Source organism: Diadema antillarum, unplaced genomic scaffold (genome assembly GCF_040938485.1).
Source record: "Diadema antillarum isolate AM-2024a unplaced genomic scaffold, OU_Dant_1.0 seq00001548_RagTag, whole genome shotgun sequence".
Lineage (NCBI taxonomy): Eukaryota > Metazoa > Echinodermata > Echinoidea > Diadematoida > Diadematidae > Diadema > Diadema antillarum.
In genome coordinates, this window is record NW_027272277.1 from 629,990 (window position 1) to 643,654 (window position 13,665).

The window sequence follows — 13,665 nt, forward strand, 5'->3', positions numbered from 1 at the left end:
ATTATACACGCTACATGTAATATCGAAAAAAAAGTAGAAGCGCAGGTCCATTTTAATACTGAAAGTTACTGAAGAGTTAAACACATTGGCGGAAATAGCTTTTGAGGGGAAACGGAGTTCATTCCTTAGCATGTACATTACTTTATCTCATTTTAAGAAGCCCTTTCTTTGATGATTTTCTTTTTCTTTTTGCAATTCATGATTATGATAAGGAATGTGTTAATAGAAATACCTTTTTAATGTGGTTATGATTTTTATCTTAGATTCTTATGATACTTACTATCCTGTGTGTCACTGTCAGTAATGTTATTTTGCAATTTTCGTTTGTTATGTTGACTGCGAATTTGTCTGAACATCATTTACGATTCTTAATGTCGGAGAAATAATCGACAGAAAAAATTTGAATGTTTTGTTCCTGAAGAGACTTGAACGTGTACAATGGTAATATCTTCCAACAGCGCTGGGAAAGCACACCTGCACGGCCAACACAAATCTCTTAGCCACAAAGATGGGATAATTCGAGTTTACTCAAAAAACTTTATTGAAAAACGAGTTTTGTTAAACACGATTTTATTTGATAGCGTTTGAACATTGAAAACAACTTTACAACATGGAAAACAAACAAAAAGCAAACTCAATATAACAATACAATTATGTTACTCTGAATTATCAAGCCATACCTTTTTTTTTAATTAATATGACATGTGATATTTGGCCTAAATAGATCGAACCCTTTGTCAAGACTTGTGATAATCATGCACAAATTAAAAGTATCAGTCTGAGGGTTAAAAGTAGGTATAATCCGTGGATCAATCATGAAATTATTGTTGCCTTTCCTCCAGAAACAAAAACAAACAAATGTGGTGACAAGTTTCCGACCTCCTCGCTGTGTTGTGATCCATCCACTCCATGGCTTTGGCTGGCTTCAAGGTCCCACGAGGAGGGACGAGATGAATGCACAATAGGCCTAGGCTTGCATGCAACGAAGAACAACGTCAGCACTGGCGGATCCTGGATTTCCAAAAAGAGGGGGGGGGGGGGGCCAAAATTCGGCCGATTTTTTTTTTTTGAATGACTAAATTTACGTGATGACTTAAAAAAAAAAAAGTCATCAGAGAAAGGGGCGGCCGATACCCCCCCCCCCCCCCCCACCCCCCGAGCCGCCACTGGTCAGGGCTGTCTTCGGCTATTCCCGCTAAAACGCGTGCCTATAGCAATGGAGGCATCATTGGGGGAGGGGGCTGTGCATAGGGGGCGAATGCCCCCCCCCCCCCTCACCCGTCAAAATATTTTTGGCTCACCCGAGCCGAAAGCTCAAGTGAACTATTGCCATCGCTTTTCGTCCGTCGTCCATCGTCCGTCGTGCGTCGTGCGTAATCTTTTTCATCTTCTTCTCCAGAATCGGTGGGCGGATTTCAACAAAACTTGGTGGGGATCATCCTGAGAGGGTAGGGACCCAAAGTCGTTCATGTGGAGCATGTAGCCCCAGGGGGCAAAGGGGGAGGGCCCCTAAGGGGGGAAAGGGGGTAAACTTTAAGAAATCTTCTCCGGACCCAAAAGAGGTAGGCCTACAGTGAAGATATGTTTTGTGTAGATACCTTAGTATCGGAAGATTATAGTTTGTTCATGGCAAGAGCCAATATGACCCCTTGGGCCCCTATAGGGGGTGAAAGTTATGGGATGGGGGCCAAGGGGGATAAACACAGTTTCTTTTTCTTCTTCAGAACCAGAGGCCGGATTTCAATCGAACTTGGTGGGATCATCCTTAGGAGGTAGGGTCCAAAGTTTGTTCATGTTGTGCATGTGCCCCCCCCCCCCCCCTCCCCGAAAAATAGGGAGTAGTCCTCCGGGGGAGACGTCCTCCGGGGGAGTTGTCAGGTGGGAGTAGTCCCCGGGGGAGTCGTCCTCCGGGGGAGCAGTCCTAGAACCTAAGCTGATATGTCATCATTTTTATTCACTGTAATTTGTTTCGAATTTTGAAAACTGCCATTCCTTCTCCCAGTAAATAAACTATAAACTTTGTAACTGTATCCAGTAATAACCAATTCATTCATGCTCAAGGGCAAAAGTCTGAAAATCATCCCGATTTGATTTTATTTCGGAATTTTTTTTTCATACATGAATGAATTACAAACTCAATTGAACGAAATAATTGAGCACAGTATAATTTGAATCTGACAGTTCAAACAAATAGATCATCTATCTGAATATCCAACATTTTTTGACACTTTTAATGCGAAATGAAGATAAACAAATTATTTTATGCACACATTTATATGCAAACATATAGCTATCCGTTTACCTATTGTTCAAAGATAATTAAGCAACTCTTGATGAACAGAAATTCAGAAGACCATCATCATAAGCAAACGTTTGACGAGGACAACGGCCTCAGAAATAATTGTCTAAACAATCTCCTTTTAAACATGACGATTATACCCTTGCAGGGTGACGACATACAGTTTGAAAGATATTTGAAAAGCATTTCCTAGACAATGTGATCATTTTATAAAATGCACCGCATTGTATTACAAATATAACACTGTACTTGTTTTATTACCGAAATATAGTAGCATAAACTGGCACAGTACTTATCTACATCCCATGATTACATTAAAAAATGTGCTAGAAAAGGGAATCATTCTTCGAATAAGATGAGATGCTTGAGCGATGAGTTCAGTTCTTTTTGCGTTTGCTGCATTTCTTAATATAAAAAAAGTTGCAATATATGCAAAATGCTTTACAACTTAAGGGGCCACTGACACTGTACAGGTCTACATTATCTCCTAGTTATGCACTGCATTTCTAACAGGCGCAGAAAGAAAAACAAATATTGTACTGTGAAGATGCTTACTTCAAGTTCACTTCAAATTCATTATTATGTAGTTTATAGACTGTGCAAAGGCAATTCGTTTTATGATCTAATTATTGGGTCCAGCACAAATGTTAGTCAATTTATCATGAGTCACAGTTAACTGTCGCCTTGTCCAAACGTCCCCTGAACAAAACCTTAATGTCTATAGAATATTACTTCCCCTTATATATTTCACTAGCAATTTCGGTGATCTGTCTGAAACGTCACTGACGTTACTTACACACATGTTTACGCCTAGAAATCAATACTTTTCACACGGTGCATTAAAGGGACGTTATCATAGCAAATTCATCCAGTTTCCTCTCGATTATAATGAGCATACTTGCTACCTTGTGATGGCTGAAATATTCCCATTATACTCCCATTAATCACATGTACATCACTTCATTCAGTTTGTGTTACAAAAGTGTCACTATAATTACTATGTTGACTGAATAACATTGTCAATAGTATTGAGTTCATTTCTAAATAACTTCTTTTGATCATTTTAAAAATATAAAGCAATTAAGGTTGCAGTACATGGTGTCTGTGTGTGTGTTATGTGTGTGTGTTTACCCCTGTTAGATCGTAGTTTTTGTAGAACTGCACACTCAACATACTAAACAAACATTCAACACGTACGTAATTCGTGTATTATGCAGCACATTATCACATAGTATGCATAATAAATGTGTGCATCTTTTACACAAAGAAGGACATGGCTGGCTGCCTGGCCTGCGACACCACACTAATCCGTCGGTGTGTTGCTGAATATACTATACCTTAGCGTGATAGTACAATTGCATTCCAAAATGCTATTGAGGCTCCAAGCTCAAGCACCAGCTACACTACAAATACATTTCCTGTGCACTCAAGACAGGAACATTAAGCGGAAAGGACGGAAACACTAACTTTGACTAAAATACAACAAAACCAAATCCTCTTACATTACGACTACTTTACATTCTGATCTCTCACGGAAGTGATTATAACCATGCTGTTATTATATTCTAACGAATATTGATGCATAACTAATAATATAATCAATATGACATTATCCATATAGCAAGAACTTAGTTTTTAATAGCATTGAAATGATAAAATAGTTTAAAGAACTATTCTGTTCCTATTCTTGTCATCATGCCATAATAACTTAAATGGAAGCAAGAGATCAGCAGAATTGCGATCTTACAAATTTCATCCCTACTGAGTGAGACAAGTAAAGAAAACTCACACGTCATCTTAATTTTATTACTATTTAATATTTACAATGCATAGTGTATTAATCAAGCAGTGGCAAAATTGGCAATTAAACTTAAACTTTGGTAATTATCATGATACGCATTGGCATGCTACTTCCAATATTAAGTGATTATAATTTTCATTAGCGTTATGTCACAATCATTATTACTCAATATCGATATCACTCTAAAAAGGGTGGCAAGGTCTGTTATTATAATTCTCAATTTAGTAATGGTAAAGACATTATGTTTTGAAATAAAACAAGGTGGATATTGGCAGCAAGCAGCACTGTGTGTGTGTGTATGTGTTTTGTTGTTGCGTATATATCACAAACCAAAACTTATACAGTAGTGCCCACTCTTCACACCTCCTCCCTTGCACCTGTTGTTTGGTTGTTTTCTGATCAGATCGAGAGGCATTTGAATAGAAAGACGAAATATTTCAAAAGAATAAGATATCTATCCCCATGATCTATTATAAACGCCTCCTATTTTAGTGTTGGTGGTTTACCAAACATAACACACCCACCCACACACACTCCTGTACAATATGTGACAAATAGCAACAGAACAGTTTGATGTTTTTTTACAACAATAATAAGTTACAGTAACTGCTGTAGCAGTGTCTATATATCATGACATAATTATATGGAGGCATCATACAATGACCTACCAAATACGAGTATTTCGACCCATCACCATGACAACTTCATTTACAATTCCTAATTCATGAAATGGACACCAGCAGACGTTTGGGGTTCCTCTCTTGTTACATGAAGGGTACAACGTATATGAAAATTAATTCTATTCTCAACAATGACTATACCTTCACATATGTCTTTATAAAATATGTTAAAAATTAATAAATACATATATCTTCAATTTCATATGAATATGGTATGTGTGCAATAATGGTAGCTATAGGCCTAGGTCTATATAACTGTGTGTTTTTAAACCTTCGGATCTTCATCTTACCTAGAATATGGATCACTCTTTAGTTTTAATAAACGTGACCTCATAAGTTAGATACAGCATTGCATTCCACATTGAAGTCTACACAACAGGTATAAAGACAGTGAACTCACCCCGCCGGTCCGTTCGAACGGCTTCTTTAGACGGCTTGTACCGCTAAGTAGCAATATCTTTTGCCCCTTGTTCCAGCAATCTCCAGTGAGCCGTATCGTGACAACCATTGGCTTTACGTTCACGCTATACAGATGTACCCTCCATTATGCCCATCGCGCATCGACGGATTCGTTAGCGAGAAAACGTCCGGGTTTTTCGATAATCAATTAATCCCGCGTTACCAAAGGAAAACACATGTAAAGGATACAATAAAATATCGCAGCACATACGTGCTAGCAATCAGGGCCTACAGATCAACATTGATGATGTGCGATCTATTCCTGGTGTTGTTTGTGAGCTTGCCCGTAGCGAGAAATCAATCGTGAAGGCTGTATGGAGAAGTTCATACACAGGTGCGTATACCGCGATACGTGCAGAAGCTGCGTGTACTCATGTCTAGTACTGTATTTCACAAGCTTCGGCTCATCGCAGCGCGGGGATTTTCACCGGGGAATCCCCACTCAGCGCGTTGCAATACACAGCATTCTAAATGCGAGTGTGTGTGTGTGTATTGTGATCTTGCGTATCGCGGCCGTTGTTTGTATCTACGCTACTGTTCGGACATTTTTTGGATGCGATTGACTTGATGTGGCTTTATCATTATACAATACAGTAGGCAATCCATTGTCATGAAGTACCTACACAAGTCAATATTTTGATAATGACTGTTCGCACATGCACGACGTGCTTTCTGATATTATTTTGTTTTTTCGACTCTGTCGGTTTAGATTCTTATCAACCAGATGATGAGACCTGAAAACAATGGTATCATAGTGTGAGTTCATCTTGAAAATAATTGTATTTACTGCACTCTAGTAAAATATCCTTCACAACTTGACACTGGAACTGTGGTAACATAGGTATAACTGGTGAGGCAGCACTTTTTTTTTTTTTTTTTGAGAAAGATCAAATTGTCTTACGAGTTTTCATACAGCACAGGGCTGGAGCTGGAGCCCCCCCCCCCCCCCTCATAAAAAAAGTAAAACCAGATCAGATAAAACGATGTTGCACTGCTAATTAAACCAAGTTTACAATTTTACAACTACCCTTGCGCGAATTGAAGTCATTATTTATCAGACCCTTTAATGCCGGACTCATTGATTCCCATTTTCCTATAATACAATGTCGGCCAATTTATTTTCTTTTTTCCCCTTTCTCTCTCTCTCTCTCTCTCTTGGATGTTTGCATCATGACATTGTGCCTTCTCTTGTTTGCTTGTGATCATTTTGTTTGTTGTGTGTGTGTCAGTTTTGTGGGATATGTACGCATAATTTTTTATTGTTTTATTACATATCTTCAGGCGAAAAAATGCATCTTGTGAAGGACACCCGTATACAGTGGCGGCTCCAGAGGGGGGCGCAACCGGCGCACGCCCCCCCCCCTTTTATTTTTCGTTAAAAACAAAAGAAATAAAAAGAAAAAAAATGAAATGAAACCCGGAAGTGGCACCAGAAATATATCAATATTAGTCACGCCCCCCCCCCCCCCCTTTACAGAATTCCTGGATCCGCCCCTGGTATATACCAGTGTAGTAACCTTTTAACTGCAAGAAAACGCATCTGTCTGCATCTAACGGGTGTGGGGATTCCCCGTTGGTCGTTATGTGGTGCAACTGGTCTGCTGGCGGGGATTTCCACACGTTTGCGATGCGTACGTGTGGATGGAGACGCGTGGTATGTGTTGCCACTGTTGCGGTGAGGTTGGATGCACACTGCGGATGTAATGGTACGGACAGTCTTTGTTGTGTAGATATTGAGACTATAATTATTGTTCGGTTGTACTAATTGCAAACGTAATTCTGCATTTGTCTGCGTATTGCCTGTTTGCTTTACAGTCAAAAGTAAAGATTGTGCTGCAGCAGGTCCAAGAAACAGTTGTGTCGTTTGTGGGGTTTTTTGTGTGCGTGTTTTTTTTTTATTATTATTCTCTTTCACTTGAAAAGTCATTTGCGCCAATTTGACCTCCGTTGATATTCAGCGCTTTGGGTTTCTCACGGGCATATATGGCGGCAGCGGGAGTTGGTTCCCGAGTGGTACGTGGCCCGTCCTGGGACTACGGTGATCAGGACGGGGGTGAAGGCGTCGTAGGCACCGTAGTGGAGATTGGGAAAGGCTGCTTTGAAGGTTGGGCGGTGGTCCAGTGGGACTACGGATCTCGTGCTCGCTATCGCATCGGACGCAACGACAATGAGCACGATCTCCTTTTGCTGGACAGTGCCTGTGCAGGTAGGTCACTGTCTAGAAAGTGCATAGTATTTTGAATTCTATATATATATATATATATTTTTTTTTTTTTTTTTTTTTATTGATGTCAGTTCAGCGGGGAAGAGTTTCACATTTACGCTTTGAATGTTGTTGTACGTTTTCATCTTTGTTTTCCGTTGTTTTCATCTGAGAGGGGAAGGGAGTAAAAATCAACGTTTCAAATCAGACTACATAGGCATATCTGAATTATATTAATCCGATCAACAGATAAACAAAATGATATTATCATGTTACAACAGAAACAATTTAGTTAATTGGAAAGTTCAGATTGAAAGTACGGCCTGGTCCTCTTAGCTCATGTTACCCGTAGACAGGGGTACTCACGCCATATTGGTTAATTTCTTATTTTGCCCGCGACTTTAAAGGAAACCAAAACCCAAAGAGCAATGTGGATTGAGTGAAAGCAGCAATAATAATTGAACACATCAGTGAAAGTTCGAGGAAAATAAATTGGACAATCGATGCAAAAGTTAAGAATTTTTACAGCTTTGGTGTTGGAACCACTGGATCAGGAGACTACTAGAAATCATAACGTCATGTATGGACAACAATAATAGAGAACATACAAAGAGAATTCCTTTAAAAAAATCATTTTCATGAAAATTACACATTCCAACGACTTAATTGATACTGAAATGATTAAGGGTATAAGATAATTCCCTCTGCTTTCTGAAAACGGTTAGTCAAGTGATCTTTTATTACGCTAGAAAAGTGAAAGCATGCAGTGAATTTTCTTTATGTTGTTGTTCACACATATGAACTCTAGTAGTCCCCTGATTTAGTGGTTCCAACACCAAAACATACAAATTCATAGACTTGCATCGGTTGTCCGATTTCCTCTAACTTTCACTGATGTGTATAACTAATGTTGCTGCTTTCACTCAATCCACATTGTGCTTTGGGTTTTGGTGTTTTTTCTTTTAATATGTATTCAAACTATAGATACAGAATCGGAAATTTTATGTAGAAAAGGCAAAGAGGCCTATGAGATCCCTCTGTGATTATAACATGTTTCAAAATGTACCGTTATGAATAGGCGCCTATATTAGATTTACTGCTTTATTCTAGGAGTTCAACATCGCGGCATAACTTGTGATGGGAAGTGTACGCTAAGTCAAGTTGGCTACGTTACTGGGATCCGATGGAAGTGCGCACATTGCAGTGATTTCGACCTCTGCAACGAATGCTACATGAACGATGAACATGTCGCCAACGGCCATACGTTCGTTCGCATCAACACAATGGGTTCACCCCCGTAAGTATTTAAAGGGGCATTCAAGACGATTTTTATAATGTTATACCATGGAGTACATAAATCAACAGCTCGTTGTATAGCTTTGTGGAATTTATTGTGGTCCTTGAGCAGAGAAATCAATAGGCCTAATCTGAAAAACCCAAAACAAATTACACTGAACAAAGATGACAAAGGAGCCTCACATATTTCAGAAACGTACCTATGTAATTCCACTGAAATACCACGTGCTTATCAAGTTGATCTGTGTGAAAATTATGCATGCTTTCTTCTTTTGTTCTGCTTCCTTGAGCCCTATACTAACACATTCTTATGGTGAGGCTGCCAAGTCATCATATCCTTGCTCATTGCAATTTTTTTATACATTTTGAAAACATTCATATTCCTCATCCCAATCACTACAAATTCTGAAACTCGGCACCCAATATAACCAAACTTGTTGCTATTATGTCAAAGTCTGAAAAGCACCTGGAGGTCTCCTTTAATCATGAAGCTCCTTGGTATAATGCACGCGTCTCTGAGATCGTCCAGGTTGATCTCAGTGTTGCCATAGCAAGGAGGTATCCTTGCTGGCCATTGTTAGAGGGGGTCATAGAGGATACGCATGCGTGTTCCCTAGATCTCCGTAACAGTACAAATGGATACTTTTCGCGCGACGAAAATAAATGGTCTTCAGGCCCGAGAATTGTCACAAAGAGGGTGTATTTGAATTTTCACTTGGACATTTCTTCTAAAAATAAGGGGGTGTGTTTATCTCTTTTTGTTTCGATTTCTGAGAAATTAAAAAGGGGGTTATAAAATACGTCGAAACATTTTGAAAAACATCCCGAGGACTACAGGCAGGGTTTTTTTGTTCGTGTTTTTTTTTATTCCCCGAAAAAAAAAAATGTAAGCCAACTTTCCAAGCGATCATCTAGCTTGGTATGATGCGGAAAGATGTATAATATGCGTCATACAATTCGATTCGTTTACCTTGCCCGCAGGGTGCAGATTCCCTCACGTAGAAATGCAACCAAGGTACCAATGAGGGGGCTGTTCCAAGGTGCAACGGTCAAGAGGAGTCGGTTCTGGCAGGGGGAGAAGGAGGATGGTGAGGAGATTCATAACATTACGTAATAATCTAAAAGTAGCATTCTCTTTCGGGCAAGCCCCTCTCAAGTGCATGTCTGTTCAATGTCGATTTCTATTTTGTTATGCAACAACATTTTGCTATGCAACAACATTATCTTAATCTAAGAAATGAAGATGGGTGTGACTGTGAAATAAGTACATAATTTCTGTGACAAATTGGCATAATGATAATAGTCTACATAGATTCATTGGCAGAGCAGAAAAAATGATAAAATCGGTTAAAAAAATTGTACGATAAAAAAAAAATCTCAAATGCCTATGAATGGTTCAACAACCTATACATGGCATGTTGCATATAAGGTTATGATTCCCGATCCCCCTGCTCTTTCTTTCTCTCTTCTACTCAATTTGAGTTCTTGTAATCAATTTTGATAGCGACACATTCTTTCCGTTAGTGGGTGATACGAACATTTTTGTTATCATCATGTCATGTTTGCCTGCGATAAAACTAAATAATGTGATTAGAAATATTCCTAAAATCATATTTTTTTGTCAAAATCCACAGTAGCGGATACATGATTAAAAACACATCTTTATCGTTTGACTTAGCCTATCACCGATTATGACTATTAATGCCTGCGCGGTGTTTCTATTCTGATGCTTCTTTTTGCCGTTAATTCAGTTAATAGGTATCAGTTAGTTTATTAATTTGCTTGTGTCGCAGTCTTTGCTCTTATTGTTTCGGGCACGAAGGCAATTCCAGACAACTCATAGAACGTCATATATGACAGCTGGTTTCCAGGAGATGGCAAATGGAACTCAAAGAAATATTAATATATTCATTTTTTTCTCTGCCTTCTAAATGTCTTCTGCAGTATCTATACCTATTGGCATTCTGAGTGTGATTGATTACATGTATTTGGATATGCCATTTCTAAATCGGATGATATCTTTTCAGATCTTAAATGTTGTTAAGAAAGACATGTAAACTGAACTTACCAGCTTGTTACCCTCATGTGTCGCAAAAAAAAACTAACAACATGCAATTGTGTAGTACGTCGCATCTCCATTTATTTTTTTTCAATATTCTGCCCTTATGTTTGATTCTACGATGTTGGATGTTACAGGTCTAGGAGATATCGTCTGTGTCCATGGTTCTGGCGACGAAAGGGTGGCTGAGGTTAGATGGAGACAAAACAAGGGGACGTTCAAGTGCCAAATTGGCGGAAAAAGCATCCCGGAGTTGATTTGCACCGCGGATGGAGACAACAGCCATTACTACAAGGACCACCTGCCGGTCTTTGGTATATTGCATTACTTATTGTCTTTATGCTAATGTGATAACTATCTCAAATGCAGATAAAGAGTTGTTATTAGAAATAACCATGAAAACAGATTCTCAATGTATAATTAGTCTCTTCATATCTTTCTACAATGTGCACTAAACAAAATTATAGCTGCAAAAGAGTTACACATGTAATTCCATAATGCGGTCAAGTGCAACACAACACAAACGTCATAACAACTATAAGAAGACAAAAAAAAAAGGTTTGCATCAGTCAAAGACTGGCAAACAACAACAACAACAACAAATTAATGGGCCCGAAACAGGTTTCAAATGTTGACACAAGCAAGTGATAACGAGAAACAGGTTTCAAATGTTGGCATAAAACAACAAGAAATGTCGCTACAGCGACTGGTTATACCCCCGCCAAACAACATTTCATAAGCTTTGGTCAAAACAACATTTCATAAGCTTTGGTCAAAACAACATTTCATAAGCTTTGGTCAAAAAACTGAGGAAGTAGTTAAATCCGCAAGATCTTTCCTTGATCTTCTGCCATTAATATGCCGTTACCATGGCAACGTACTTTCGGGTACTGTCGAAAAATGCGTCTTGCACATCTACAACCAAAGGCACACATCTGTACCAAGTTTCATGGAAATTGGGCAAAAACTGAGGAAGTAGTTTGCAACACAAAATTTTCCATCATTTTGGCTCATAATATGTGAGCTGCTACCATGGCAACATACTTTTTTGTCACTGTCAAGAAATGTGTCATGCTGACCTATATCCTAAGACAAACATTCAATATGAATTCCATGAGAATTGGAAGAACACTGATGAAGCAGTTTTGCCATGAAGCATTTTGCCCTATATTTTACCGATAACATGCCGGTACCATGGCAACGCACTTTTTGCCGCTGCGGAAATATGTGTTTTGCACATTAACATATTCAGATGAACATCTGTACCTAATTTCATAAAAATTGATCAAAAACTGTGGGAGGAGTTCGCGACGCAAGATTTGTACCCATTTTTGCCCATAATATGACCATGGTAACGTACTTTTGGGTACTGTCAAAAAATACGTCTTGCACATCTACAACCCAAGGCACACATCTGTGCCAAGTTTTATGGGAATCGGTTGAAAACTGAGGAAGTAGTTCGCGACGCAAGATTTGCAACGGACCGACCGCCCGACCGACCGCCCGACCGACCGCCCGACCGACCGCCCGACCGCCCGACCGACCGCCCGACCGTCCGCTGATTCCTATATACCCCCTTCAAACTTCGTTTGGCGGGGGTATAATTAATAACGAAATAAAGCAATAGGCCTACACCCAAAATACGAGCACATATGGTTAGCTAACTCAAAACAAAACGAGTGACGCGTAAGGTCCACAGAGTATAGAAATTATACGCCCACAAGGAAAAAAAAATGGTTTCTTTTTTTTTTGCTGGAAACTTCCGATATCTTTTTCCGTATATCATATAACTTATCTATATCACATTGATCCTTTTGAAAGAAATTTACCTTAACGATAATGGTAACAATATGAATAATCAGCATTTTTAAAAATATATAATGCATTCTAAGGAGAAAACAAATGCTTTTTTAGCTTCTCAGACTTCAGAACAGATACAAAAAAATTGTATATATTTTTTATGCATCTCTCTGTAAAGTAGGCAAATTCGTAAAGATAAAATTGTACAGATTACCATCCCGTTGTGTTCTAGATGTGACTAGTCTCAATAGGTGTCAAAGTTTTTGTAAGTACACCTAAATCTATAATTGCCATCACACACCGTGATCAATGCAAAAGGAAAACACATTTTTTGTTTGTTTGTTTGTTTTTTTTATATACTCGTCGTAACTATCAGGAGAAGGTGGATTCACCGAAGAAGGAAACAAAGGATCGAAACGAGCATCCAATTTGAAGGGAACGAAATTCGTTCCCGGAGATCGGGTTGCCATGACGGCCTCGCCGGACACGCTGTCGAACATGGGTTTGTCCAAAGAAAGCCAAAAGCACGTCAAAGAGGTGAGAACCCGAATTTCTGAAAAATCGAAGTCTTTGAAGCAATTTCCTTTCTGCCATTGTTGTTGTTTAATTATTGTTCATTGGTATCGTTATCATGTTGTTTACCAACACTGAACAAGATGATGATTCTCTAGCAATGTCCCTCTCCACAGCTCACATAGACGCAGACACACACAAACACACACATACAAATACATACGAAGAGTTTGTTCGCAAAAACCGATAAGTCCATATTTGCCAAATGGAGATATTTGCGATTAAAGGTCAAGAAAAATAAAGAGAATAATAAGACAGTTTTTGCTTCTTTTGACCATAACTTCAAAAATATACCTTAATATGTAGTGACCTATACCATTTAAAAGGTATTATTTTGTACTTTATGACAGAGACCGTACTTCAAAATCTTCAAATATGGACTTATCGGTTTTTGCGAAACAAACTCTTCATACATACATACATACAAACATACATCCCGACCGCTGGGACTGTCTTTATTTGTATATTCCTAGGACCTAGACGTGTCTGCGTTGA

General features: G+C 38.8%; 2 protein-coding genes across 3 annotated transcripts in view; one reads left to right on the plus strand and one right to left on the minus strand.

Moving 5' to 3' along the window:
* The window catches only part of LOC139710621 (uncharacterized), a 48,962-nt gene extending 43,446 nt beyond the window's left edge, over window positions 1-5,516 (minus strand). For both annotated transcript variants that reach the window (XM_071622545.1, XM_071622546.1), the window contains exon 1: window positions 5,181-5,516. The gene's annotated coding sequence lies outside the window, so the exon portion shown is untranslated. The remainder of the gene's footprint in view (window positions 1-5,180) is intronic.
* A 1,434-nt stretch (window positions 5,517-6,950) lies between these two features.
* On the plus strand, window positions 6,951-11,143 carry LOC139710619 (E3 ubiquitin-protein ligase MIB2-like). Its single transcript, XM_071622543.1, has 4 exons — window positions 6,951-7,445; window positions 8,553-8,739; window positions 9,720-9,826; window positions 10,935-11,143. Exons 1-4 carry the CDS (start codon window positions 7,223-7,225, stop codon window positions 11,141-11,143), a joined length of 726 nt encoding a protein of 241 aa, XP_071478644.1. The 5' UTR covers window positions 6,951-7,222.
* Window positions 11,144-13,665: the final 2,522 nt, after the last annotated feature.